We start from the raw sequence: 27,994 nt of genomic DNA, 5'->3' as shown, positions 1-27,994 counted from the left end.
ACAGTCTTTTAAGGGAGCAGTGGAAAGGGACAGGAGACATTAATGAAAGCTGTTATTATAAGGTAATTACAGATCTTTTGGCAATCATTGACAGACTGGCTCAGGTATACATGCCTAGCTCTAATAAACTAGCAAATAAAATAAAAAATGACAGTTACCCTTTAAACCCTAGTAAAAAGTCGCCAACCTTTCCGAAGTCTGATTAGTGACTACTGTAAAAAGGCGTGTTGGCAGTCACTTATGCGTTAATTTATTATAAAATTGATAGTTTTAATTATTTCCAAATGTTACGTGTATTTGCTCAAACCATCTAAAATCTAATTTTTATTTTAAAAGCTTACATTTCTGCATCTTTAAAAAAAAAAAAAAAAAAAAACCTAAGTACATTACATTTTTTTCTTTTTTGTTCACACAATTTAGTCTGCCCATAGGGCGTCACAAGCCAGGGTGCTATTAAGAAAAGAGAGAGCTGCTTGTGTGATCCAGCGCTTCTACAGATCCTACACTGTGCGTAGAAACTACATTACCCTCATCAGGACTGTGAAGACTGTTCAGAGAAGCGTGAGAGCCAAGCAGGAAAGGGCAAGGTAAGCTGGCACTGCCCACCTACAGCAATTATGTCCTACCTAGTGGGATAGGTTTACATGTGTATTGTACAATTAGTACAGGTCATTGAGCACGTTAATAATAGTATCTTGATGGATGTGTCTCTGTCTATGGCGTTAGGTTTACACAAATTCGAAAGGCCGCTGTATGCATTCAGAGGAGGTGGCGAGAGACCCTTGTTGCAAGGAATATCCGCAAAAACTTTCTGCAGAAACAAGCAGCTGCAAAAAAACTTCAGTCCCTCTACAGAGGATATGTGGTGAGAAAAGAGATCCATAAGGTATGTTTTCTGACATATTCCCCCAACTCACATTATAACCCCCTATAGACGGGAATACCAGACCTTCCTGGGAGGGTGATTCGTATGGAATACAATGATAACGGACATATTGTATATCCTACAAACAACAATGCACATGAAATAAAAAGTGCCTTCTTAGATCCTTGGACTAGTACACAAGGAAAAATTACTTTTACGCCAAAGGCACAGATGATAGCCTGCATGTGACATGCGGCTTGGGGACACGTAATCTTGGAGGCCAGTGATTGGCCACAACGTTGCACGTGACCCCGTTGATAGGCCAAGGGGCAGCTCTGAGAGCGGATTGGGATTTCAGTGACAGAGCAGATGACTTTAAGTACAGTGCAATACCAAACTTTTATAAAGGAGTATAAAGCAGGACTATCCCGTTAATGCTATTACACAAACATATTTTTGTCAGTATTTCATCAGTATTTTGTTTGCATTTTATATGCATAATAGAGAGCTTATGTAAATAAATGGGGATATTAAAAGATGTGCACCTCTTAGAAACACAGCATATACTATTTGAATCCATTTTCCGGATGGAGAATGCCCTCTGAAGTCAGAATACAGATATCCAGAATACAGATATCCAAACCCCCCAGATCAGCTGTTTGAAGAGGAGGCAGCCTCCATGCGAGTGCTGCTTACTGTTCTTTACACTGTCGTTTCGGCGGTGCACTTGAATGGAGCGAGTACTTGTAATTACACTACGCCACCGCTCCACTTGAGACGAGGGGCAGTGTAATGAACAGGAAGCAGCGCCACCGCCTCTTCAGACAGCTGATCGGTGGGGGTTCTGGGTGTCGGACCCCCGCTGATGATTGATTGAGCTATCCTGATGATAGATCATCAATATATACGGCCTGCACAACCCCTTCAAGGAATTTCTTCATGCTTTCAAAAAAAAACAAAACAAATAATAACACTTTTGCTTCCTGAGAATCAACCTCTGCTTGTCTGTTATTTGCTATGAGAAATTTAAGTAGCCTTTGCATAGACCAGCTTTTCTGTCTGAGACATGCTGAGAACCACAAACTTAAGCGGCATCCTGTTTTTATCGTCTGTAGAGACAGCAGGCAGCTCATGTCATACAAGCGGCATTCAGAGGCTTCTGGCATAGACGGCAGTTTCTCAGGTTGAGAGGTGCAGCGGTGACACTACAGCAGCGCTTTAGGGCTTTGCAGCAAGGAAGATGGGAGCACCTTCGTTACCTGCAACTGAGGAATTCTGTCATCAGACTGCAGACCTTTGTCCGAGAATGGCTGGCCAGAAAAGAGGTAACTACAGTATAGAGCTCATTATGCAAACTGTACTTGGTAGGATTGTCATACCCAAATGATGAACATTTCTGTTGCCTGAATAGGTTCAGAATTATTTTGATTTTTATTATTATTTTTAAATAGTGGAGGGAGCTTTGCTTTTCTGATACTGCGCTCCAATTCTCCTGCAGCCAGAAACGTATTATGGACACCCTCTGCTTTTTTTTTTTTTTTTTTCCAGTTGATGTGTAATCTGCAGGCAGCAGGTTATAGAGCAGGAGGAGCTGAGCAGATTTGTGTAAAAAGGTTCAATAAAACTTGTCAGTTTCACATTTTATATCTCTGCTTTTTCTTTAAAAAAAAAAAAAAGTCCCACAAATGTTTTTATTCTCTGACCTGTTATAAAGGTATATGATATAAACTGAAGTCAAGGTAATCTTCTTACTAGTGACTGTATTTTGAGTTATAATCTCCCTTCTGATTCTCAGCTGTCATGTGACTGACACTCTCAACTGACACAAGACAGGAAGTCAGTTACTTTACCAATTCATTCCTATGAGACTGACATTGAAGCTCCCATAGGAATACATAGAGAAACTGGCTTCCTGTCCACACATAAGATGAAGTGTTGTTTGGAGAGTCAGCTTGTTGTTCACATGATACAGCTGAGGATCAGAAGGGAGGTTATAACTGACGAATACAGTCACTAGTAAGAAGATTACATTCACTACAGTTTACATCAGGCATCCTCAAACTGCGGCCCTCCAGCTGTTGTAAAACCAACTCCCACAATGCCCTGCTGTAGGCTGATACCTGTAGGCTGTTTGGGCATGCTGGGAGTTGTAGTTTTGCAACAGCTGGAGGGCCGCAGTTTGAGGATGTCTGGTTTACATCATGTACCTTTCTAACAGGTCAGAGAATAAAGATTTCTGTGGGAGTGCTACTTTAAGACCCCAGCACCACCGTGCACAGGTATTGGTGACTGACAGCTATCTCTGTATACCCAAAGAGAATGCTATCCATAACAAGTGATGTCAGAAACGGCAGTGTTTTCAATATGTAAATCACAAGTTTTACAGAATCTCTTCCCACAAACGATATATCGCTGTGCTCAGCTCCTCCTGCTCTGTACCATGCTGCCTGCAGATTGCACTGCATTTCATGGGGACAGGTTTTCTTTAAAGAAAATGATTATTTGCCATGCAGTACTGGTAGCTTTATCCCATAAGGCAGTACTGCGTGTTCTATATTAAAGTGCGTGTATCATACTTTTGTCAGTTAAAGCTACACATACCCTTGTATTATCTGAGTTGTATTATTTTTTTTTATTCTATTGCCTGAACATGATGATGGGGCTACCATCATTTCTGAGCTTTTCTTCACAGCATTTATAGAAATGCCAGACAGCAGCCTTCATGGGCCATAAACACAATAGAAGGGAGGGGACTCATTGGGGATCATTCATCATGACCCCATACACCAGTTTGACGTAGAAGTCGCAAGAACCCATTTTGCACAATATTTTGATGCTGTCCTCGTCACTGGTAAATGGCGTAGGTGGGGTCATTGGCCTCAGCAAATTCACCGCGATTTTTGCCTGTTTCCAGGTGTAAATGATTGAACTCTACATCATTCAGGGTCTTCACATACAAGTTGTATATTGTGGCAGAGACTGCTGGAGTTTACTGTATACGGCATAGCCAGACACTGCCGTACACCGCCGGAACCTGCTCCTCCAGCAGGGATCCGACTGTCGGATATGGTGAACTCCAGTATTTGTTCCTCTGCTGGAACAGACTGTCAGAGTTCATAATGCATATGTGAACCCAGTCGTATTGTCAATGGTGGTTTCTGTGTTAAGTGGGTTATGTGAGATCTGTTCAGGGCTCTCACAAGTGGTCCAAAACCGATCAGTTTTGCCCTAATGCATTCTGAATGGAAAAGAATCCGCTCAGAATGCATCAGTTTGCCTCCGTTCCGTCTCCATTCCGCTTTGGAGGTGGACACGTCTGATGAAACTGAGCCAAACGGATTGTATTATCTTTAACATAGCCAAGACGGATCCGTCTTGAACACCATTGAAAGCCAATGGGGGACCGATCTGGCACAATAGAAAACTGATCCGTCCCCCATTGACTTTCAATGGTGTTCAAGACTGATCCGTCTTGGCTATGTTAAAGATGATACAAACAGATCCGTTCTGAACGGATGCATGCGGTTGTATTATCGGTGTGGATCCGTCTGTGCAGATCTATGACGGATTCGCACCAAACACGAGTGTGAAAGTAGCCTTACCCTGATTTGTGATGAGATGACTAAGGAAAAGTTATCAGTGCAGTATTATTTGGCTTAGTTAGTTTGAAAACTGCAGAATTTTAGTATTTTTTTTTTATTTTTTATTTAACTATATATGACGACATGGAAAGTTAAAAATCGTATCACTGAAAGTTTTTAAAATATGTATAATGTAAAAACGTGATAAAAACAATAGGTCATTTTCTGCTGACACATTTCCTTTGAATGTTTGGGTGAACAGGCTGCTGTGGTGCAGAGAATTGTCCCTTTTGCATATGGCTCATCCATAAGGAAGATTTTTTGCATTCATGTCTGAATCAAAATCGGATCTGCGTGGGGTTGTATTGGCGGGAAGAACGTTTATTTTTACCACCTCATTCAGATAAATGGTTAAGTTCCAGATATTTCTGCAACAGATCTGCCATGTGTGAATTGACGCTATGGCTTCTCTGTTCTCCCATTGCTTACACCACTTTCTTTTCAGCACACAGTTCACTGTTTCACTATGTAATCTTCCAGGCTGCACGTCTAAATCGAGAGAGACAGCTTACGAGGTTCAGTTCTGCTGTTCATCACCATCTATGTGCGGTGAGGATTCAGAGATATTTCCGAAATCACTTGCTTTTCAAAAAGGCACAGAAGCGAATTACCGAGGTGATTTATATTCAGGTATGCAAGTATACTGGAGGCAGCCATAGTGGATATAATGAGTGTGGTGTGATCTTGGATTGCACGTGCTGTAGATTTTCCTGGGTCCTAATCGGTGGTTGTTTTTGCAGAGGTGGTATCGTGCAAGAGTACAGCAAAGGACGTTTTCCTTCACACGGAGAAAGACAATCACTCTGCAGCGTGCAGTGCGAGTGTGGCTCCAGCGCCGACATGAAGCCGCCATTAAAATTCAGAGAAGTGTCAGGGTTTTCCTTCAACACAGGAAGCATGCTAAAGTGATGAGTGGAATCGTAAAATTCCAGGTACTACTGCAAGGATGTCTTCTTCTCATCATTTGCCTATGCATATAGACAGGCTCAGTGAGGGATAACCTTAGACTTTTGCGAAGGTAAAGTGCAGCTCATTCAGGCACAACTTACAGATCACATCATGGAAATGCCTACTTGTCAGTTTGCTAATACATTTCTAGGAGGAATAACAGATGAACGGCACAATGCAGAGTTGTCAGAAAAGATGCACTTATGGTTAATACATTGACTAAATCAGGAGAGGTTGCAGGTCCTCCTTGATGATATCCCAGGGTATAATTTTTTTTCATACCTACAAAAAACTATAATCTATATATACTGTATTTTTCACCCCATAAGACGCACCCCCCGCCCCGCCCCCCCACTAAAGTGTGGGGGGGAAATGCCCCTGCGTCTTATGGGGTGAATACTAATGAAGCGCTTCAATTATGGAAGCGCTTTATTAGTACCGGTGGAATAGGAAGCGGTGAAGGCTCTGTACTCACCGCTGCCTGGTCCTCGGCTGTGCAGGGCGTGAGTCGCTCTGTGACATCACGCTGTGCGCGCCGGTACACATAGCACAGCCGACAGCCAGATGAAGAGGATCGCGGGCGATGAGGAGCGGCAGCGTCCAGGAGCAGGAGAGGCAAGTGTTTTTTTATTTCTCGCCCATATTCCTTGGGGGACACAGGAAACCATGGGTATAGCTCTGCTCCCTAGGAGGCGTGACACTAAGTGAAAGCTGTAAGCCCCTCCTCCATCAGCTATACCCTTCAGCCTGGAGAAGAGACTGCCAGTTTTTGCTTAGTGTCCAAGGAGGCAAGACACCCCCTGCTTATGCAGGGTTGTTTTCCTATAATTTTTATTTTTGCGTTTTTTGTTGTTTTTAATTCGATTTTTTTCTACTTACAGGGACAACAGAGGCGCATTAGACCCCTCTGTTTCTCCCGGGGTTGAGTTGCGCCAGTGCCGGTAATTCCGCACTGCCGCCTCCCCCACAGAAGACAAGGTGGACCAGGGCAGCCTCGCTCCCCTGCGTCCCGCCAGCTCAAGGGTCGCCCGCACGACAAGTCCCTCCCCCGGCCTCCTGCCACCGCGGTGCCAGTAGCTGAAGGGGCGACCCTGCTGGATGGATTGAGGGCGAAGACAGCGTATGGTGAGAGTGGCTGCTCCAGCCTCCCCTTCCTTCCTTCCTTCCTCCCACCGCTGCTACACCCCCCCCCCATGGGCATATCGGACCGGCAACCTTACCGGGTATCATTTGGGGGGGACTTTGTCTGGGCAAGTCCTTTATTTAGCGGCAGGGCACGGACTCTGCCTTCAGGGGACGGCTGTAGCCTCTGACCCGTCTGCCACATCCAGGCGCGGCGGGGGCCGCTTACTTGGCGAACGGCGCCATTTCATCTTGGCCGGCACTTCATCCACCTCGGGGGTTAAAATCATTTTGCCGCGCGCGCGGCTCTGCTTCTCCTTCAGCGCGGCAGGGGGGGCGGAGCTTCCTACATGCGCTCCGCTACTTCCGGTTTCGTCGGGCTCCACATCTCATAGTGCTGCGTGGAATCCTCTTTGCCGTCCGATCCTGAAGCTATTCATCTCCGTGCCTGCTGCCTCTCCTCCACAGCCTCCTTCAGTCTGCTCCCCTTGCTGCTGCCGCTTGCATCATCCGGGTCTGGTAGGACTGTTAACCCCCTCCGTGCCACCAGTACTGTTGCTTGGGTGTAATCCCCGTTCCGCTTTTGCCCTGGGGTCTCCCACTTTAAGTGCAACATTTTTTCCACCATGTCAGACCCTTCTGCAGCCGCCAAGCCTTAGAACCATGCCTGTACTGCTTGTAGGGAACCCTTTCCCCGGGGGCAGTCTGATCCGCACTGTCCTGCATGCCGAGCTCCACCACAGCCTCAGTCGCCCGCTGTGTCGCTCCCTGCTTCCTCTGACCCGCCTGACTGGGCTAGATCCCTGTCCCAGGCCGTGGAAAGCCTCACTCATGTCGTGGGCCGCCTAATAGACAGGCCGCCTACCCCGCAGGACGCCACTCTTACTGTCGCGCCCTCCGGGTCCACCGCTTCTGCCGCTGCAGCGGGTTCACCCTTTCTTAGTGACCCCTCCCGAGCTAGGCACTCTCAGAAGCGTCTTAGAGTAGAGCGAGCCTCCTCCTCGCATGCCTCCCTCTCCCCGCCACGCGTGCGCACTCAGACGGGCCTCTCCTCTCCAAAGGATTCGCTCTCTGAAGGTGAATTGGCGGTTTCAGATTTGGAAATGGACTCGGCCCTGCCGTCCAAGCTAGCCTCAGCGATGGGTCAACTCATCTCTGATATTCGTGACACCTTTAAGGTGCAAGATGACCCCCCTAGCTCTGACGCAGCTAGCGTCTCCTTTATCAGACCCAGGCAGGCCTCAAAAGTCTTTCCAATCCACTCTGATTTCTCCTCCGTGGTGTCTAAGGCTTGAGCTCGCCCGGACGCCCGTTTTGTCAATCCCAAGAAGCTGGACATTTGCTATCCTTTTCCAGCCGATGTCGTGGCCACCTGGTCGTCCCCACCCAAGGTGGACCCCCCTGTGGCCCGTCTGTCAAAGAACACGGCCATCCCTGTTCCCGACGGGTCCTCTCTTCAGTCAGCGGAGGACCGTCGCATGGAGACCCTTTCCAAGGGCATTTTTGCTGCCTCCGGTTCTGCTCTCAGACCGGTTTTTGCCTCTGCTTGGGCAGGTAAAGCAATCTCTGCTTGGGGTGCGCAGCTGGAACAGGAGTTGGACTCGGACGTCCCCATCCAGGACCTACGTTCCTTGGCCCAGCTTATTATTCGGGCCGGGAATTTTGTTTGTGAGGCCTCCCTTGATGCGGGAGCCCTTATTGCACGCTCCTCCGCCCTGGCAGTTTCCGTCAGGAGGGAGCTCTGGCTGAAGGTTTGGAAAGCGGACGCTGCCTCCAAACGTTCCTTGGCGGGGCTACCGTTTGCGGGTTCCCGCCTTTTCGGGGTCCGCCTAGACGAGCTTATTTCGGAGGCCACGGGTGGTAAAAGCACCCATCTTCCTCAACCCCAAGCCAGGGGCGCCCCCCGCGGACGCCCTGGTGCGTCTCGTTTTCGGTCCTCCCGCAGGACCTCTGGGGCTCCCCCCGCAGCTGCCGCTTCGGCCCCTCCCCAGGATAAGCGTAGGAAGCCGTTTTTTCGGGCGCAGCCCTCCTGGCGCAGGCCGCAGGCTGCCCGCACACCCGCAGCAAAGCAGTCCTCTGCCTGAAGGCGCGCCCCCACCCACCCGGGTGGGGGGCCGGCTCCTCCTTTTCAGGGACATCTGGATGGCTCACGTCTCCGACGCCTGGGCTCTCGAAATTGTGTCCTCCGGATACAAAATCGAATTTGCGTCCTTCCCTCCAGATCGGTTCTTTCGCTCCCGCCCCCCGCGGGACCCGAAAAGCGCGGCTGCGTTCTCCGCGGCTGTTCAAGCCTTACTGGACAGGGGGGTGATTACCCCCGTTCCTCTAGAGTAAAGGTTCCAAGGGTTCTATTCGAACCTCTTTGTAGTTCCCAAGAAGGGAGGTTCGGTGCGGCCCATTTTGGACCTCAAAAAGCTCAACCGTTTTCTCCTCCTTCGACGGTTTCGGATGGAGTCCCTCCGTTCCGCGGTGGCTTCCCTGGAGCGGGGAGATTTCATGTCTTCCATCGATATACAGGATGCCTACCTCCATGTTCCGGTAGCCCGGTGTCACCATCGCTTCCTCCGATTCGCCGTGGGGGACCTCCACTTCCAGTTTGTCGCCCTTCCCTTTGGGCTGGCAACAGCCCCCCGGGTGTTCACCAAGGTCCTGGCCCCGGTTTTGGCCTTACTCCGTTCCAGGGGTGTTTTTCTGCTACCGTACTTGGACGATATCCTCATCAAGGCTCCGTCCCTTTCTCAAGCGGTTGCCAGCGTGGATCTCACTCTAGAGACTCTGGCGAGATTCGGTTGGGTCATCAACTTCCCCAAGTCCTCCCTTCCTCCCTCCAGACAACTGGTCTTCCTGGGAATGCTTTTAGACACGGGAGCGGCGGAGGTACGTCTTCCCTCGGAAAAACGACTGATCCTCCGTCGGGCGATTCGGGGTCTCCTTCTCCACCGTCGACCGTCCTTCCGCTTCTGCATGCGGGTCTTGGGGCAGATGGTTGCCTGCTTCGAGGCGATCCCATTTGCGCAGTTTCACTCCCGCCCTCTCCAACGGGCGATCCTCTCCTCCTGGGACAAATCGCCGGAGTCTCTGGATCATCCCTTCCATCTATCGCCTCCGGTGCGGTCATCTCTCCGCTGGTGGTTGCAGTCCCCTCTTCTGGGCAGGTCCTTTCTGCCGCTCAACTGGTTGGTGGTTACAACCGATGCCAGTCTCTTGGGCTGGGGAGGCGTGTTTCCTCCCCGATCTGTCCAGGGCATTTGGTCTCCATCGGAGTCCAAACTCTCGATCAATGTCCTGGAGCTGAGAGCGGCCCTTCTGTCTCTGCGACACTGGACTCATCTGCTGAAGGGTCATCCAGTTCGTGTGCAATCGGACAACGCCACGGCCGTGGCGTACATAAACCACCAGGGGGGCACTCGCATCGCTGCAGCAATGCGGGAGGTCACCAGCATTCTCCGTTGGGCGGAAGCCCACGTCCCGGCCCTATCTGCAATTTTTATTCCAGGGGTGGACAATTGGGCGGCGGACTTCCTCAGTCGCACCACCGTGGTCTCTTCACCCGGAGGTGTTCGAGGCCATTTGCCTTCGTTGGGGCATACCGGACGTGGACCTCATGGCCTCCAAATTCAATCACAAGGTCCTCGCCTATCTGTCCAGGGCCAGGGATCCGGGAGCCTGCGGAGCCGACGCCCTCGTTCTTCCTTGGCGAGGCTTCGCGCGTCCATACATATTCCCTCCCATCCCACTCCTGCCCAAGGTCCTTCGGAAGATCGCGGCGGAAGGCGTCTCGGTGATTCTGGTCGCTCCGGACTGGCCCCGCCGGTCTTGGTATGCCGACCTCATGCTGCTCCTGGCAGACGCGCCCTGGCCGCTGCCCACCAGGGAAGATCTTCTCTCTCAGGGACCAATCTTCCACCCGCGTTTAAGGTCCCTACGTTTGACGGCGTGGTTGTTGAGACCACCGTCCTGACACGTAGGGGTTTTTCTGCGGACGTCGTCCGCACCATGATCTGCGCCCGTAAGCCGTCCTCTTCTAGGATCTATTATAGGACCTGGAGGACCTATTTGGGGTTCTGTGCCGATCTGGGGATTCCTCCGCTCCGCTTTTCTCTCCCCACCGTTTTGTCCTTCCTGCAGAGCGGACTTGCCCAAGGTCTGGGCCTTAGTTCTTTGAAGGGTCAGGTATCTGCGCTGTCCATTTTGTTTCAGCGCCCACTGGCCCCCCTTGGTCCTGTCAAGACCTTCCTTCAGGGCGTGGCTCACGCGGTTCCCCCGTACCGCCCTCCGGTACCGCCCTGGGACCTGAACCTGGTTCTCTCAGCGCTCCAGGCTTCTCCTTTCGAGCCTCTGCGGACGGTTTCCTTGCGACTTCTGTCCTGCAAGGTTATTTTCCTTGTAGCCGTCACCTCTCTTCGGAGGGTGTCCGAATTGGCTGCACTCTCCTATCTGGAACCTTTCCTAGTGTTCCACCAGGACAAGGTGGTTCTTCGTCCGGTCCCTTCCTTCCTTCCTAAGGTGGTCTCCGCCTTTCATCTGAACGAGGACATCGTTATCCCCTCTTTGTGTCCTTCCCCTTCCCACCCGCGGGAGAGGAAGCTTCATCGCCTGGACGTTGTCAGGGCGCTCAAGGTTTACCTGGAGGTAACCAGCTCTTTCAGGCATACTGACTCGCTCTTTGTGGTTTCGGAGGGGTCGCGCAGAGGGATGGCGGCATCCAAAGTTGCTATCGCCCGTTTTGTCAAGATGGCTGTTACTGAGGCTTATCTCGCCAAGGGCAAGGTTCCGCCCCTCGGTGTTACCGCTCACTCCACTAGAGCGGTCGGGGCTTCCTGGGCTCAGAGGAATCGGGCTTCTACGGAGCAGATTTGCAAGGCGGCCACTTGGTCCTCCTTGCACACCTTCACCAAGTTCTACAGGGTGCATACTCATGCGTCGGCTGACGCTGCTTTAGGCCGTCTGGTGTTGCAGGCGGCAGTTGATTGATGCCTCTGGTGTTGGTCTAGTTTGTTCTGGTCCCTCCCTTCTGGGACTGCTCTGGAACGTCCCATGGTTTCCTGTGTCCCCCAAGGAATATGGGCGAGAAAAGGAGACTTTTGTATTACTTACCAGTAAAGTCTCTTTCTCGCTCTTCCTTGGGGGACACAGCACCCGCCCTTCATTTGGGTTACAGTTGTGGTTCCGGCTTGGTTGCCCCCGTTGGGGCTCGACAGTTCTTTTTTTCCGGTTGGTGGTTATCTTTCACTACTTGGACACGCAACTGGCAGTCTCTTCTCCAGGCTGAAGGGTATAGCTGATGGAGGAGGGGCTTACAGCTTTCACTTAGTGTCATGCCTCCTAGGGAGCAGAGCTATACCCATGGTTTCCTGTGTCCCCCAAGGAAGAGCGAGAAAGAGACTTTACTGGTAAGTAATACAAAAGTCTCCTTTTTAGAAAACATGAGGCTGCTGGGGGCATAAAAGCTGATAATGGGAAGGCATAATGGGAGCTTAAAAGTTGATAATGGGGGCTGAGAGGCATGAGGCTCTTATCTGAGGTCTGATTGGGGGTCATTTACATTGGGGTCTGAGCTGAGGTCTGATTTTAAAGTCTTATTTGGGTCTTATTAACATTGGGCGTCTGGTGGTCTGACCTGAGGTGTAATAAAAAAAAAAAAATTTCTTATTGTCCCCCTCTAAAACCTAGGTGCGTCTTATAGGGCGAATTTTTTTATATTTTTTTTTATCATTTATTTTGTTACAAACTACCCATGCTAGAGTGAAAAATAAATTTACAAATGAAGTGATTTTTTTTTTTTTTATTACAATTATTTTTTATTTTTTATTCTGTCATGACATTTTCACACATGTGGGAAAAACCTGTCACAAAGGTATTTACATTTTCTTTTTGGCTGGATTTGCCTCCTATAAACTGGATTATCAAATAGACAAAACAGTATATTCCAGATCTGTGCCAGATTGTCAGAAATACCAGATTATTAAATGCTGTATTGAAGTATTGTAAACTATTACACTTGCTTCAATAATGTGGTTTGTCATTTTTCTGGTAGGCTCTCTGGAGAGGTCATCAGTTAAGGAAAAAGCAGGATAACAAAGCTGTGAAAAAGCTGCGGATGCGTCTACAAAAAGTAAATGAACAAATGAAAGATGAAGATAGACTTTGTAACAGAACAGTGGTTGCCGTGAATTACCTGCTGACCTACAAACACCTCTCCTTCATCCTGGCTGCCTTGCAGCATCTTGGTGAGACTCTACTTTCCAACAACAAGATCTATCTTCTAAGATGTTTCATTAGGACCTTGTAATGCTTACATGCTGCACGCTTGTATCTTTTAATGCTCCTTTAGAAGTTGCCACCAGACTGTCCTCTGTTTGCTGCGAGAACATGGCGCAGAGTGGAGCTGTAAAGACCATATTTACCCTCATTCGTAGCTGCAACCGAAGCATTCCCTGCATGGAAGTGATCAAGCTGTCTATTCAGGTGCTGCTCAACCTTTCAAAGGTAAGGATAGAAGTAAAGATCTTATTGTCCAAGCTATGTTTGTATACAGAGGGTAATCATACTGGTACACTGTATAAACTGAGCACCAGGCTCTCCTTCAGTGATGTGTGCTCCAGGTTCATAGAAGTACTAAAGGTTGGAGAACTTCTATAAATTGGTTGCGCTCCACAAGAGTCCAAACCCTGTCTAATTCTCCAATTTTTTTTAAATGTACTGTATATGCAGTGCCTTCAGAAGTTTCTTTTGGGTTCAAAGGCTATATTTTTTCAAAGTATTTACGACAGAAATCTAGCACAAATACACTGATGCATCTGCCCGATAGTAGCAGTCCTTAAAGGGACTCTGTCACCAGTTATGCTGCTAGGTTCTAATAGCTCTGATGCATGTCACTGACTCCTGATATTTCTGAGCTGGTAGTCACAGGAGGCAGGGAAAGCTGACTGACAGTTTTATTTGTGCCCAGCTACATTGGGCGGAGAGAATAAGGAACTCCTGAATATTCAGGACTCATTGGCATGCGCTGGAGCTGTTCAGTACAGGTTTTTAGTAAAATGTCAGTTAAAGAAAGCGTCCCAAAATTTTGGTGAAGGGATCTGTCACTAGTTTATATTCCCATAGAACACCAACTGGTGACCGATTCCCTTTAAAATGGTTACTGTACTTTCAACAAATATTACATAAATCAATAGTACAAATTAATGTACAAACTTTGTAATATATCTTATCAGAGAAAAATACCCTTTTCTCCCTCTAGCATCTCTCATGTCGTCATCATCGCTCCTTTCTCCATAGACATCAGTGGGCAGCATTGTCTGTGTGTCTGTCTGCAGTTCCTCCATCCTCCCTTTTCTATAAACTTCTATGTACAGCATGTAACCTGGACCTTCAATCAGCTAGTAGGCCATCTTGTGTTTCAAGACAGATTCAGCAGAGAATGTTAGCTTTGATATATTACAAATACTTATATTTGACCATGCTATTAATTTATGCAAAGTTTTTTGAAATGACAGTGAACCTGTAAGCAGTGTAGGTTAGTTTTTGCAGCATTAACGTGTCGCTATCATTTAAAAATAAAATGAATATATGTGTGTGTGTGAAAACTGTGGTCCTCCTAACCATGGGTGAAAAAAATAAATAAATTATATATATATATATATATATATATATATATATATATATATATATATATATATATATATATATATATATATATATATATATATATATATAATATAATATATTTATATAATATAATATATTTTCACCCATGGTTAGGAGGACCACAGTTTTCACACACAATCATGTTTAAAAAGCCCAAACCTGGAATTCCATTTTCATTTCATCCACAGTATGAAAAAACTGTATCTGCAGTCTACGAGGTGGAGAATTCTGTGGAAACTCTTCTTGATTTGATGCAAATCTACAGGGAGAAAGCTGGAGACAAAGTATCCGATAAAGGGGGCAGCATTTTTACAAAAACCTGCTGTCTTCTGGCAATCTTTGCACTGAACTCCCTGAGAGCTCGGGTAGGTGCCTGGTGTAAAGGGATTGTATTGTGTTCACTGCCGTCCTTCACCTGAATGTAGATTCTTTTTATGTATTTTAAGGAAGTTGCCATTTTTCCCTACGCCTCCACAACGGCAGTAAACATGGAGAGATTATCCCGCCTTCTCAGGGACAGGAAACAGCTTTGTGGATCAGCCCATATAAGGCCCCCTCCCTCTTACCTCTCCAGTTGTTTTCCTGTCCCTCAGAAGGTCAGGACTTGCCGGATCAGTCACGCGCCCAGCCTTTTCGGTTTGTTATCCCGGCTCTGGCCGGAGGGCTGAGGCAGGGGATAGGGTCGCGGAACTCTGCAAGAAGTTCCTCCTTCCCTGTGGTTTAAGCCCAGCGTTGCTGGCCACCCCGGGCTTTGGACCCGCGTCCAGTGCGGACCGGCCCTGTTTCTGCGAGCCGGGGGAGCGTTCCTGGGCCTGGGAGCGCTCCCCACACATTTCCCCTATGCGCGCGCGCCGGCAGTTGAATTCTATGTGACGTCGGAGGCCGGCGCGTGACGCGGGGGGGGGGGCGGAGCATAATGTCGTCATCAGTGGGAACCAGGAAGTAAAGGAGCGCGGCTGCCGGCGTTCCAGGCAGCTCCTGCGCTCTTCTCCCGAGAATGTCCCAGCAAGCTGACGATTCGCCCAGGCGGCCCACAGATTCCTCCAGGCCCTCTAGCCCGGTAAGCCTCCTCCCATTACTAAATAACAGGGTGCCTTATCCTGTATGGGGGTCTCCTTGGTGGTGGTTCTTTACCCTTCTCTTTAGAGACTAAGGATAAAACTTTCCTCTCCAATTTTGTGTCTCTCAGGGTAAAGAATCCTCAAAAAAGGATCCACCCTTGAAGAAAAAATGCGTAATGTGCAAGAAATCGCTATCTGGTACATACAAGAAATCTATGTGCCAAAAGTGTTGTGACAAGGTTGTGTCAGAGGAGACCCCATCTTTAATTGAAAGTCTGAAAACCATAATCAGAGAAGAAGTGGGTGCAGCTGTAGAAGCTAAGTTATCTACATTGTCTCCCAGACCATCTACCTCAGGAGCCATAGTCTCTAATGTGCAGGACTCTGACCTGGATGAAGGTGAAATTTCCTCTGGGTCTGACTCGGATATTTCAGATCAAGCAGGCGGTAAACCTCTCTGTTCAGTTGAGGAGACGAATTCCCTACTGAAAACCATTAGGGCTACAATAAGCCTGGAAGAGCCCAGAGAACCCCTTTCAGTACAGGACCAATTGTTTGCTGGATTAGGGGACAAGAAAAAACGAGTCTTTCCCGTCCACCCTAACATCCGGGCTTTAATACACTCAGAATGGAGAGACCCTGAGAAAAAACAATCCGCCTCTAAGTGGTTAAAGAGAAAATACCCTTTCGCGGAAGAAGATTCTGTGGCCTGGGATAAGACCCCTAAAGTAGATGCCCCAGTAGCAGGAATCTCCAAAAAAACTGCCCTTCCATTTGAAGACCTCGGCCTTCTGAAAGATCCGATGGACAAAAGATGTGAAAACCTCCTTAAAAAGATGTGGGAATCCTCTACGGCCACTCTAAGACCAGGGATATCTGCAACTTATACGGCGAGAACCCTGGGCCTTTGGTTGGGACAGTTGGAGGAACATCTAGAGTCAGGCACTCCACGAGAAGAAATCCTAGCTTCTATACCTATGCTAAAACAGGCCGCTAATTTTATGGCAGACGCGTCAGCAGACATAGTGAAGCTTTCAGCCAGATCTGCTGCCCTCTCTAACTCTGCTAGAAGAGCAGTATGGTTACGCACCTGGTCCGGTGACACAGCCTCCAAGAACAAGCTGTGCACTCTGCCATGTGAGGGAGATAGGGTGTTCGGTACGGCCTTGGACGACATTCTAGAGAAAGCTTCAGATAGAAAAAAGGGCTTTCCTACAGAATCAAAATTTTTTCAACAAAGGCGGTCCTTTCGGTCCCAGAACCGGGGTAGGCCGGACCAAAACAGAAGGGACACTAGACCAGCCTGGCAGTCCAATAGGGGTAAAGGCAGAGGGTTCCTGTTTAACCCTGACAAATCGGCCCACACCTCTACTCAATGACGCCCAAAGCGTAGTGGGAGGAAGACTGTCCCAATTCTATCCTGCCTGGGTAAATATCCAGGCCTCTCCATGGGTTCTGTCAGTCATAAAAAAGGGGTACAGTCTAGAGTTAAAAACCTGCCCACCAGACAGATATATGGAGAACCCTCGTCCGGGGGAGATAAGCCAACAAACTACACCCTCCCTCCTGCAGAGGAATGTAAAGATCTTGTCGGGCAACTCTACAACAGTGGAGTACCTGAACAAACAGGGCGGCACAAGAAAGCTATCGCTAGCCCTGGTGGTGAGAAAAATCTTCAGTTGGGCAGAAAAGAATATTCAGTCCCTTTCAGCAGCCCATGTGAGAGGGAAAGAGAATCAGGTGGCGGATTTCCTCAGCCGGGACCAGCTAAACGCAGGAGAGTGGATACTAAACCCTCAGGTATTCAAGCAGATCTGTTCCAGGTGGGGAACGCCGAAGATCGACCTGTTCGCCAGAAGAAAAAACAAACATGTTCCGAATTTCTACTCTCTGGCAGTGGAAGATCAACCCTTAAAGGTGGATGCGCTCTCGGTACCCTGGCCACCAGTCCTGTTATATGCATTCCCACCATTCTCCCTCATACAGCGGGTCATAGCAAAGATTTTGGAAGAAAGAGTACGAATCATCCTGATCACTCCATTTTGGCCCCGCAGATCATGGTTTCCGATCCTGAAGATTCTAGCAGGAGAAGAATTCTGGATCCTCCCTCCTCGCCCAGACCTTCTACTTCAGGGTCCGGTTTCTCATCCTCAAGTCACCCAACTCCGTCTGACGGCCTGGAGGCTGAAAGAAACATCCTGAGGAAAAAAGGTTTCTCCGGGAAAGTGATCTCCACCTTGCTTCTTAGTAGGAAACCGGTCACCTCGAAAATATATCTAAGGGCCTGGAAATCCTTTCTGCTCTTCGGGAAGGATAAATACGACCCGTCAGGAGAACCTCAGATGTCCCTCATACTGGACTTTCTCCAAGCAGGGTTGGATAAAGGCCTCGCAGTAAGTACACTAAAAGTTCAGATAGCAGCCTTGAGTGTATTTATGGACTGTAAACTGGCTAACATGGAAATAATAAAAAGGTTTTTTAAGGCGGCCGTCAGGATTCGCCCTAGGTTAAGATCCCTAGTGCCTCCTTGGGACTTAAGCTTGGTACTGTCCAAGCTTATGTACCCTCCATTTGAGCCAATCACAGATATACCCTTAAGAATTCTTACTCTTAAGACATCATTCCTGCTAGCCATCACTACGGCCAGAAGAGTAGGCGAAATACAAGCCTTTTCTATCCTGCCTCCATACCTTTCCATTTCAGACGACAGGATCACGCTAAAACATGCTCCAGAATTCCTTCCGAAGGTAGTCTCAAAATTTCACTGCCAACAGGAAATTATCCTTCCCTCCTTTTGTTCTCAGGCAAAGAACGAAAAAGAGAGACTTCTTCATAACCTGGACGTCAGGAGATGTGTCCTCCAATACCTGGAAGCCACTAAGGAGATTAGGAAGACTAATCAACTTCTAATTCAATACCTGGGCATGTTGAAGGGAAAAGCGGCCAGCAAGACTTCAATATCAAGATGGATCAAGTCCTGTATCTATCTAGCCTACCAGACAGAGGGTGTTCCTCCTCCACCGTTTCTCAAAGCTCACTCTACCAGGGCCCTAGCCACATCCTGGGCCGAGGGTGCTTCAGCTTCCTTAGAGGACATTTGCCGTGCAGCCACATGGTCCAATCCATGTACATTTTTTAGACATTACAGATTAGATGTTTCTGCAAATAGGGATTTAGCCTTTGGGCGGAGGGTCCTATCTGCAGTTGTCCCACCCTAGGCTGTTATCCTATGTTACTTCCTCCATGTTTACTGCCGTTGTGGAGGCGTAGGGAAAAGACTTACATTACTCTTACCGGTAATCGTTTTTTCCCTTTAGCCTCCACAACGGCAGGAGGAATTCCCCCCCTAAAAAAAAAAAAAAAAAAATCTACTATATATAGATATACATTATTTAATACGTATAAATACTTATGTGTATATTCTATTGATGAAATATATGTTCTTCTAAGTTAGAGCAGACTGGCTCTGATATTTGTTACTTTGTTCTTTATTAAACCTTCCTTGCATTTATCTCTGAGTACTAGGTTACTAACTGGAGAGGTAAGAGGGAGGGGGCCTTATATGGGCTGATCCACAAAGCTGTTTCCTGTCCCTGAGAAGGCGGGATAATCTCTCCATGTTTACTGCCGTTGTGGAGGCTAAAGGGAAAAAACGATTACCGGTAAGAGTAATGTAAGTCTTTACATAATGGCATCTAAATCCACTGAATTGTCTTTTTTTTTCCCCTCCCTTCCCTCAGGAAATGTGTGCTATACCTAAAGCTGTAGACCGTATCTGTAGCATTTATAAACTAACTGCCCGAAAACACAAGATAGACACTGCAAGGAACATCCGACATCAGCTCATGAACAGTTCTCAAAACTATGGGAACATTTCAATCCAAGCAACACCAGTGCGTACAAGAATTGTTTCAAGGTATGGTTCTTTATATTCCCCATTGACTAGGCTGACCATTACGAGATGAAATGGAAATATGGGGCACGTTTATCAATGCCTTTGCCACAGGGGACGGGGGGGACGGGGGGGTGATGAGGTTTTTATAAAGAAAAATATTCTTTTAGTTCGTTTTTTGTTAGAGTACTCGATTAATCGATAGAATACTCGATTACAAAAATAGTCGATAGCTGCAGCCCTAATCTTAAAACAGAAGTGATACTTAAAGATGCAGCAAGTTTATCAAACATTGTCAACATTTAGTAAATGTGGCACAAATTATGGCAATGCAGACTCATAATGGACACACATTCTCCTCATGTTAAATCTCCCCATTGTCTTTAATTTTTGTGGAAGTTTTATTCCCCCCCTCTTAACCCCTTACGGACACACATTTCACCTTAAGGACCAGGCCATTTTTTGCAAATTTTGCAAATAAAGTGTCACTTTATGTGTGAATAACTTTAAAACGCTTTTACTTATCCAGGCCATTCTGAGAGAGTTTTTTTTCCGTCACATATTGTACTTCATGACTTTATAAAAAAAAACAGCAAATTTACCCAAAAATTGAAAAAATTTGTACATTTCCAAATTTTTAATTTCTCTACTTTTATAATAGTATTACCTCCAAAAATGGTTGTTATTTTACATTCCCCATATGTCTACTTCATGTTTGGATCATTTTGGGAATGCAATTTTATTTTTTGGGGACATTACAAGGCTTAAAATTTTAGAAGCAAATCTTGAAATTTTTCTGAAAATTTCTAAAACCCACTTTTTTCAGGACCAGTCCAGGTCTGAAGTCACTTTGTGAGCCTTACATAATAGAAACCACCCAAAAATGACCTCTAATTTTACAAACTACGCCCCTCAAGGTATTCAAAACTGATTTTACAAACTTTAACCCTTTAGTTGTTCCACAAGATATAATGGAATATAGAGATAACATTTAAAAATTCACTTTTTTTTTGGCAGATTTTCCATTTGAATCAATTTTTTCCAGTAACAAAGCAAGGGTTAACAGCCAAACCAAACTCAATATTTATGGCCCTGATTCTGTAGTTTTCAGAAACACCCCATATGTGGTCGTAAACTGCTGTACGGGCACACGGGGAAAGGAATGCCATTCGGTTTTTGGAAGGCAGATTTTGCAGGACTGGTATTTTGACACCATGTCCCATTTGAAGCACCCCTAGAGTAGAAACTCCAAAAAAGTGACCCCATTTTGGAAACTACGGGATAGGGTGGCAGTTTTGTTGGTACTAGTTTAGGGTACATATGATTTTTGGTTGCTCTATATTACACTTTGTGAGGCAAGGTAACAAGAAATAGCTGTTTTGGCACCGTTTTAATTTTTTGTTATTTACAACATTCATCTGACAGGTTAGATCATGTGGTTATTTTTATAGAGCAGGTCGTCACGGACGCGGCGATATCAAATATGACAAAAAAAAATATTCTTTAGTGTCTCCACATTCTGAAAGCCATAGTTTTATTTATTTTTTGAGCGACTGTCTTGGTTAGGGGCTCATTTTTTTTCGGGATGAGTTGAATAGTTGCCACTATTTTGGGGTGCGTATGACTTTTTGATCGCTTGCTATTACACTTTTTGTGATGTAAGGTGACAAAAAATGGCTTTTTTTTTTACTCCATTTTTATTTTTTCATGGTATTCACCTGAGGGGTTAGGTCATGTGATATTTTTATAGAGCAGGTTATTACAGACGCGGCGATACCTAATATGTCTACTATTTTATTTATGTAAGTTTTACACAATGATTTTCATTTTTTTTTAAAAATAATTGTTTTAGTGTCTCCATAGTCTGAGAGCCATAGTTTTTTCAGTTTTTGGGCGATTATCTTGGGTAGGGTATGATTTTTGCGGGATGAGATGACTGTTTGGCACTATTTTGGGGTGCGTATGACTTTTTGATCGCTTGCTATTACACTTTTTGTGATGTAAGGTGACAAAAAATGGCTTTTTTTACACCCATTTTTATTTGTCACGGTATTCATCTTAGGGGTTTGGTCATGTGATATTTTCATAGAGCAGGTTCTTACAGACGCGGCGATACCTAATATGTATACTTTTTTTATTTTCTTAAGTTTTACACAATACCAGCATTTTTGAAACAAAAAAAGATGTTTGTGTCTCCATATTCTGAGCCATAGTTTTTTATTTTTTGGGCAATTGGCTTAGGTAGGGTCTCATTTTTTGCGGGATGAGGTGGCTGTTAGATTGGTACTATTTTGGGGGGCATACGCCTTTTTGATCACTTGGTGTTGCACTTTTTGTGATGTAAAGTGACTGCTTTTTTTTTTTAACACTGTTTTTATTTTATTTATATTTCTTTTTATGGTATTTATCGGACAGGGTGGATCATGTAATATATTTATAGAGCCGGTCATTGCGGACGCGGTGATACCTAATATGTGTGTGTTTTATTTTTCTGTTTTTTATTATAAAATAAGGGGAAAGGGGCATTTTCTTTTTTTTTTTTTTACTTTATTAATTGTATTACTTTTATTTAAAAATATTTTTTTAAACTTTTTCTTTTCTTTTATTTCTGATCACTTTTGAGGGTCTGATCCCCTCTGCAATGCACTACAATACATTTCTATTGTAATGCTTTGCCTATTCGTGTACTACAGTGAGTAGTACACAAACAGGTTACCTAGGAGACCCAGCCTGAGGCTGGATCACCTCTGCTCCTGTAGAAGGCAGGTCCCGATGCCTTGCAAGGCATTGGGCAGCCTCTGCACGGCATTTGGCTGCCTTCAGAGATATCAAGTCCCCGCCAAAGCAGCGCGGGGACTCGATGCGCTCCCTCAAACACAAACACAAAACGCGGCATAGAAGGGGTTAATCCGCAGCGATTGCCGATTGGGGGGGGGGGGGTTTGTGTCACAGGACCCCCCTCGGCATTGACCCAAGGTGCCTGCTCAATGATTTGAGCAGGCACTTCGTTCCGATATGCCCTGTGTCCTTAAGAGGTTAAACACTAGTACCTTCTGTTATATGTAAATAGGACTAAATAGAAACGCTACACCAGACTGTAATATCCGTCATGAAATGTCCGATGCCTGAAAAACTATTAAGTGGTTCAAATGAGTTCTCCATCGCCATTCTCTGAGCCACCAGTCCTCCTGCCGCTGCTAGTTTACAAACTATAATTGTCTGCAGTGGTGGACCATGGAGGACAGTGATTTGGTTTCAGCAGTTATGTGCAGTATACCAGCATATCACAGTTGCAGTCTGCTCCCAACCCCCCACCACCACCAGCGTTGCGGGTGCCGGGGAGCAGGTAAGTATAATCCACACAATGGGCCTGAGCATTGGGGGTATATTTTAGATCTCTGATAACCCCTTAACTGTTTTTCTAGCTGTGTGCATACTTTCACTTTGTGCTGGTCACCTAGTAACCCTTATCTGTAAAATACTTAGAGGTCATAAACACTTATTTAAGCCACATTCTTAGCACTAAAATAAAGATTGATGAGCTTTGATCAGTGTTGATAAGGTCAGAGAGCAGAGATAAGGAGCCAGTCAGCTCCCTGCCTGACAGAAGGGAGAAAATTCAGATGCTGCTTGGACTCCATATTTTTAATAAAGGCCAATTAAAAAAGAACAATGAGTGCAAAAAATAAATTGGCTCCAAAGGTTGTACATATCCTTTAAATATTAATGGCCTATTCTCAGGATAGGACAATGTCTGATCGATAGTCTGGCACACTGCACCCCTACCGATTAGTTGTTTTGGCAATCTGCAGGGCTCACTGGTGCTCTGGTAGTCTCCTGGGTGCTTATCAAGCACAGTGTTGTATATTGTATAATGGCTGTGCTTGGTATCGCCGCTCAGCCCTATTGACTTAAATGGGGTTAAGCTGAAATTAGGCCATATGACCGATGTCATATGGCCTAGGAAGAGGAGACAGAGCTCACGGAGTGCCCGGCCTCTTTAACAGCTTATTGGCGGTTGCCTTTGGGTTTTGTACCCCCATTGATCTCGATATTCATGACCTATTCTGAGGATAGGTCATCAGTATTCATTCCCGGATAACCCTTTTAACTTCCTGTTTCATAAGTATGTATGTTTGCCCTGAGTGATGCTTTAAAGTGTATGTACACCATTATTTTTATTGCTTCAGTGCATCTAAAAGAACAATAAGGGGTGTTTGAGCCGCGAGGTGCATGTTGTAGAGCAGGAGGAGCTTAGCAGATTGATTATATAGTTGTATGGGAAAAAGATTTAGTCGACTTTTGTGTTTTATACATTTTATAGCTGCTCATTCTGGGCTTTGAAGTCCAGGAGAAGCGGTCCTATCAGTGATGACAGCCTTCCATCTATGACTGTGTATACAGAGATAGCTGTCAATCACTGATAGGACCGCCTCCTTGACTTCAAAGCCCAGAATGAACAGGAATTTAAATGAATAAATTAAAAGTTATAAGGAATCTTTTCCCATAAAACTATATATCAATCTGCTCAGCTCCTCCTGCTCTATAACATGCTGCCTGTAGATTACATTGCGTTTTCATGGTGATTGGTTCCCTTAACCCCTTAAGGACGCAGGGCGTATCGGTACGCCCTATTTCCCGAGTCCTTAAGGACTCAGGGCGTACCGGTACGTCCTAGCTTGAACTCAGTATTCCGGCGCCCGAGGGGTTAAACGGAACGGGATTTCGGCTGAAATCCTTCAGCCGGCATCCTGTGACAACGCCAGGGGGGGTCATGTGACCCCCCCCGTGTCGGCGATCGCAGCAAACCGCAGGTCAATTCAGACCTGCGGTTTGCTGCGCTTTTTGCAGTTTCTGATGCCCGCGGTCCCTGACCGCGGGGATCAGAAACTTTTGAGTGCCTATAATCAATATTTTTCACCCCCCCCTGCACCCCTGCACGATTTTATGCCGGCGGGTGGTGCGGGGGGGGGGGGGGGGGGGTGTCGCATGCGGTGGGGGCGGTGCGGGAGGCGGGCGGTGCGGCAGGCGGGATCGCGATCCCCCGCCCGCCTCCCCATGAATGATCGTTGGCTTCTAGTGGTTATACCAGGGTGCCAGCACATTGCTGGCACCCTGGTATAAACGGCTGACATCTGTGAAGATGTCAGCTGTTTAACCCTTTCCATACCGCGGTCCGTACGGACCGCTGTATGGAAAAAGTTAACTGTCGTCGGTCAGGGAGCTCCCTCCCTCTCCATCGGGGGGCTGCTGTGCCTTTGCAGCCCCCCGATGGAGAGGGAGAGAGCCCCCAGAGAGCCCCCCTCAGCCCTGTGCTTACCCTTCCCCGTCTGCGAAGTTCTGAGCAGACGGGGAAGGTTCCCATGGCAACAGGATGCCTGCTCAGGCGTCCTGCTGTCCATGGTGCTGAACAGATCTATGCTGAAAGCATAGATCTGTTCAGTGTAAGTAAAATACAGTATAGAACAATATATATTGTACTGTACTGTATTATACAGACATCAGACCCACTGGATCTTCCAGAACCAAGTGGGTCTGGGTCACAAAAATGTAAAAAAAAGTGAAAAAAGTTAAGATAAAAAAAAAAACATTCATCACTGAATAAAAATAAAAAAAAAATAAAATACACTACACATATTAGGTATCGCCGCGTCCGTAACGACCTGATCTATAAAACGGTCATGTTACTTTCCCCGCACGGTGAACACCATAAAAATAAAAAAATAAAAACTATGAGAAAATTGAAATTTTGCCCACCTTACTTCCCAAAAAAGGTAATAAAAGTGATCAAAAAAGTCACATGTACGCCAAAATAGTACCAATCAAACCGTCATCTCATCCCGCAAAAATCATACCTTACCCAAGATAATCGCCCAAAAACTGAAAAAACTATGGCTCTCAGACTAAAGAAACACTAAAACATGATTTTTTTTGTTTCAAAAATGAAATCATTGTGTAAAACTTACATAAATAAAAATAAAGTATACATATTAGGTATCGCCGCGTCCGTATCGACCGGCTCTATAAGAATATCACATGATCTAACCCCTCAGGTGACCACCGTAAAAAATAAAAAATAAAAACGGTGTAAAAAAAGCCATTTTTTGTCATCTTACGTCACAAAAAGTGTAATAACAAGCGATCAAAAAGTCATATGCACCCCAAAATAGTGCCAATTAAACCGTCATCTCATCCCGCAAAAAATGAGACCCTACTCAAGATAATCGCCCAAAAACTGAAAAAACTATGGCTCTTAGACTATGGAGACACTAAAACTTTTTTTGGTTTTAAAAATGAAGTTATTGTATAAAACTTACATAAATAAAAAAAAGGTATACATATTAGGTATCACCGCGTTCGTGACAACCTGCTCTATAAAATTACCACATGATCTAACCTGTCAGATGAATGTTGTAAATAACAAAAAAAAAAAAACGTGCCATAAAAGCTATTTCTTGTTACCTTGCCGCACAAAAAGTGTAATATAGAGCAACCAAAAATCATATGTACCCTAAACTAGTACCAACAAAGCTGCCACCTTATTCCGTACTTTCTAAAATGGGGTCACTTTTTTGGAGTTTCTACTCTAGGGGTGCATCAGGGGGGCTTCAAATGGGACATGGTGTCAAAAAAACCAGTCCAGCAAAACCTGCCTTCCAAAAACCGTATGGCATTCCTTTCCTTCTGCGCCCTGCCGTGTGCCCGTACAGCGGTTTACGACCACATATGGGGTGTTTCTGTAAACTACAGAATAAGGGCCATAAATAATGAGTTTTGTTTGGCTGTTAACCCTTGCTTTGTTACTGGAAAAAAAATATTAAAATGGAAAATCTGCCAAAAAAGTGAAATTTTGAAATTGTATCTCTATTTTCCATTAAATCTTGTGCAACACCTAAAGGGTTAACAAAGTTTGTAAAATCAGTTTTGAATACCTTGAGGGGTGTAGTTTCTTAGATGGGGTCACTTTTATGGAGTTTCTACTCTAGGGGTGCATCAGGGGGGCTTCAAATGGGACATGGTGTCAAAAAAACAGTCCAGCAAAATCTGGCTTCCAAAAACCATACGGCGCACCTTTCACTCTACGCCCCGCTGTGTGGCCGTACAGTAGTTTACGGCCACATATGGGGTGTTTCTGTAAACGGCAGAGTCAGGGCAATAAAGATACAGTCTTGTTTGGCTGTTAACCCTTGCTTTGTTAGTGGAAAAAATGGGTTAAAATGGAAAATTAGGCAAAAAAATGAAATTCTCAAATTTCATCCCCATTTGCCAATAACTCTTGTGCAACACCTAAAGGGTTAACAAAGTTTGTAAAATCAGTTTTGAATACCTTGAGGGGTGTAGTTTCTTAGATGGGGTCACTTTTATGGAGTTTCTACTCTAGGGGTGCATCAGGGGGCTTCAAATGGGACATGGTGTCAAAAAAACAGTCCAGCAAAATCAGCCCTCCAAAAACCAAATGGCGCACCTTTCACTCTACACCCTACTGTGTGCCCGTACAGTAGTTTACGGCCACATATGTGGTGTTTCTGTAAACGGCAGAGTCAGGGCAATAAAGATACAGTCTTGTTTAGCTGTTAACCCTTGCTTTGTTAGTGGAAAAAATGGGTTAAAATGGAAAATTAGGCAAAAAAATGAAATTCTCAAATTTCATCCCCATTTGCCAATAACTCTTGTGCAATACCTAAAGGGTTAACAAAGCTTGTAAAATCAGTTTTGAATACCTTGAGGGGTGTAGTTTATAGAATGGGGTCATTTTTGGGCGGTTTCTATTATGTAAGCCTCGCAAAGTGACTTCAGACCTGTAGTGGTCCCTAAAAATTTGGTTTTTGTAAATTTCTGAAAAATTTCAAGATTTGCTTCTAAACTTCTAAGCCTTATAACATCCCCAAAAAATAAAATATCAATCCCAAAATGCTACAAACATGAAGTAGACATATGGGGAATGTAAAGTCATCAAAATTTTTGGGGGTATTACTATGTATTACAGAAGTAGAGAAACTGAAACTTTGAAATTTGCAAATTTTTCAAAATTTTTGGTAAATATGGTATTTTTTTATGCAAAAAAATTAACTTTTTTGACCCAATTTTAGCAGTGTCATGAAGTACAATATGTGACGAAAAAACAATCTCAGAACGGCCTGGATAAGTCAAAGCGTTTTAAAGTTATCAGCACTTAAAGGGACACTGGTTAGATTTGCAAAAAATGGCCAAGTCCTTAAGGTGAAATAGGACGGAGTCCTTAAGGGGTTAAAGCAGGTTTGCAAATGTCCTTAAAAAGAAAAAACATCTTTTGTATACAGCGCCTGTACAGGCCTATGTGACTGCATGGTTACAAGCTCGCTGTGCAGTCTGTTCCTGTTTATGGATCCAGTCTATCTAGCATTAGATGACATGTCAATACCGTCCTATCTGGGGCTGCTTATAATAGCCAGTGTCTAATTTCTTCAAAACTATCTTTCATCTTTTTACATAACGTTTCTGAAATCTCTTCACAGAATAAAGCCTGATTGGGTGCTGAGAAAAGACAACATGCGTGAGGTGGTTGATCCTTTGAAAGCTATTCAGATGGTGATGTTGACCTTTGGATTGTCCATTTGAGCCTGTCTAATAGCTGGATTGATCCAGGAAATGATTTTAAGATTGTAAATTAGGTATTTTTTTAAATGTAAAAAAAAAAAAATTTAAAAGTTATATTGGTAGCCATTTTCTCATCTCAGAAGTATTATGCTGCTAAAGACAGCTTTCTAAACGCTGGTGTATTATATGTGTCTGTAAATAGCTTTCTGTACAGCTAAAAATGTACAATAAAGTACAG

At 45.5% G+C, this 27,994-nt stretch overlaps 1 protein-coding gene across 1 annotated transcript in view; it reads left to right on the top strand.

The window, feature by feature from the left end:
• ASPM (assembly factor for spindle microtubules) overlaps positions 1-27,994 on the top strand; it is an 86,062-nt gene extending 58,068 nt beyond the window's left edge. Inside the window, exons 21-30 of the mRNA XM_040407564.1 lie at positions 421-587; positions 727-886; positions 1,981-2,190; positions 4,987-5,136; positions 5,247-5,438; positions 12,614-12,806; positions 12,911-13,065; positions 14,415-14,591; positions 19,028-19,203; positions 27,675-27,994. Coding sequence (XP_040263498.1) covers positions 421-587; positions 727-886; positions 1,981-2,190; positions 4,987-5,136; positions 5,247-5,438; positions 12,614-12,806; positions 12,911-13,065; positions 14,415-14,591; positions 19,028-19,203; positions 27,675-27,777 — 1,683 coding nt within the window. The 3' untranslated portion in view covers positions 27,778-27,994. The remainder of the gene's footprint in view (positions 1-420; positions 588-726; positions 887-1,980; positions 2,191-4,986; positions 5,137-5,246; positions 5,439-12,613; positions 12,807-12,910; positions 13,066-14,414; positions 14,592-19,027; positions 19,204-27,674) is intronic.

Source organism: Bufo bufo, chromosome 9 (assembly GCF_905171765.1).
Source record: "Bufo bufo chromosome 9, aBufBuf1.1, whole genome shotgun sequence".
Taxonomy (NCBI): Eukaryota; Metazoa; Chordata; class Amphibia; order Anura; family Bufonidae; genus Bufo; species Bufo bufo.
This window is presented reverse-complemented; position numbering and strand designations above follow the sequence as displayed.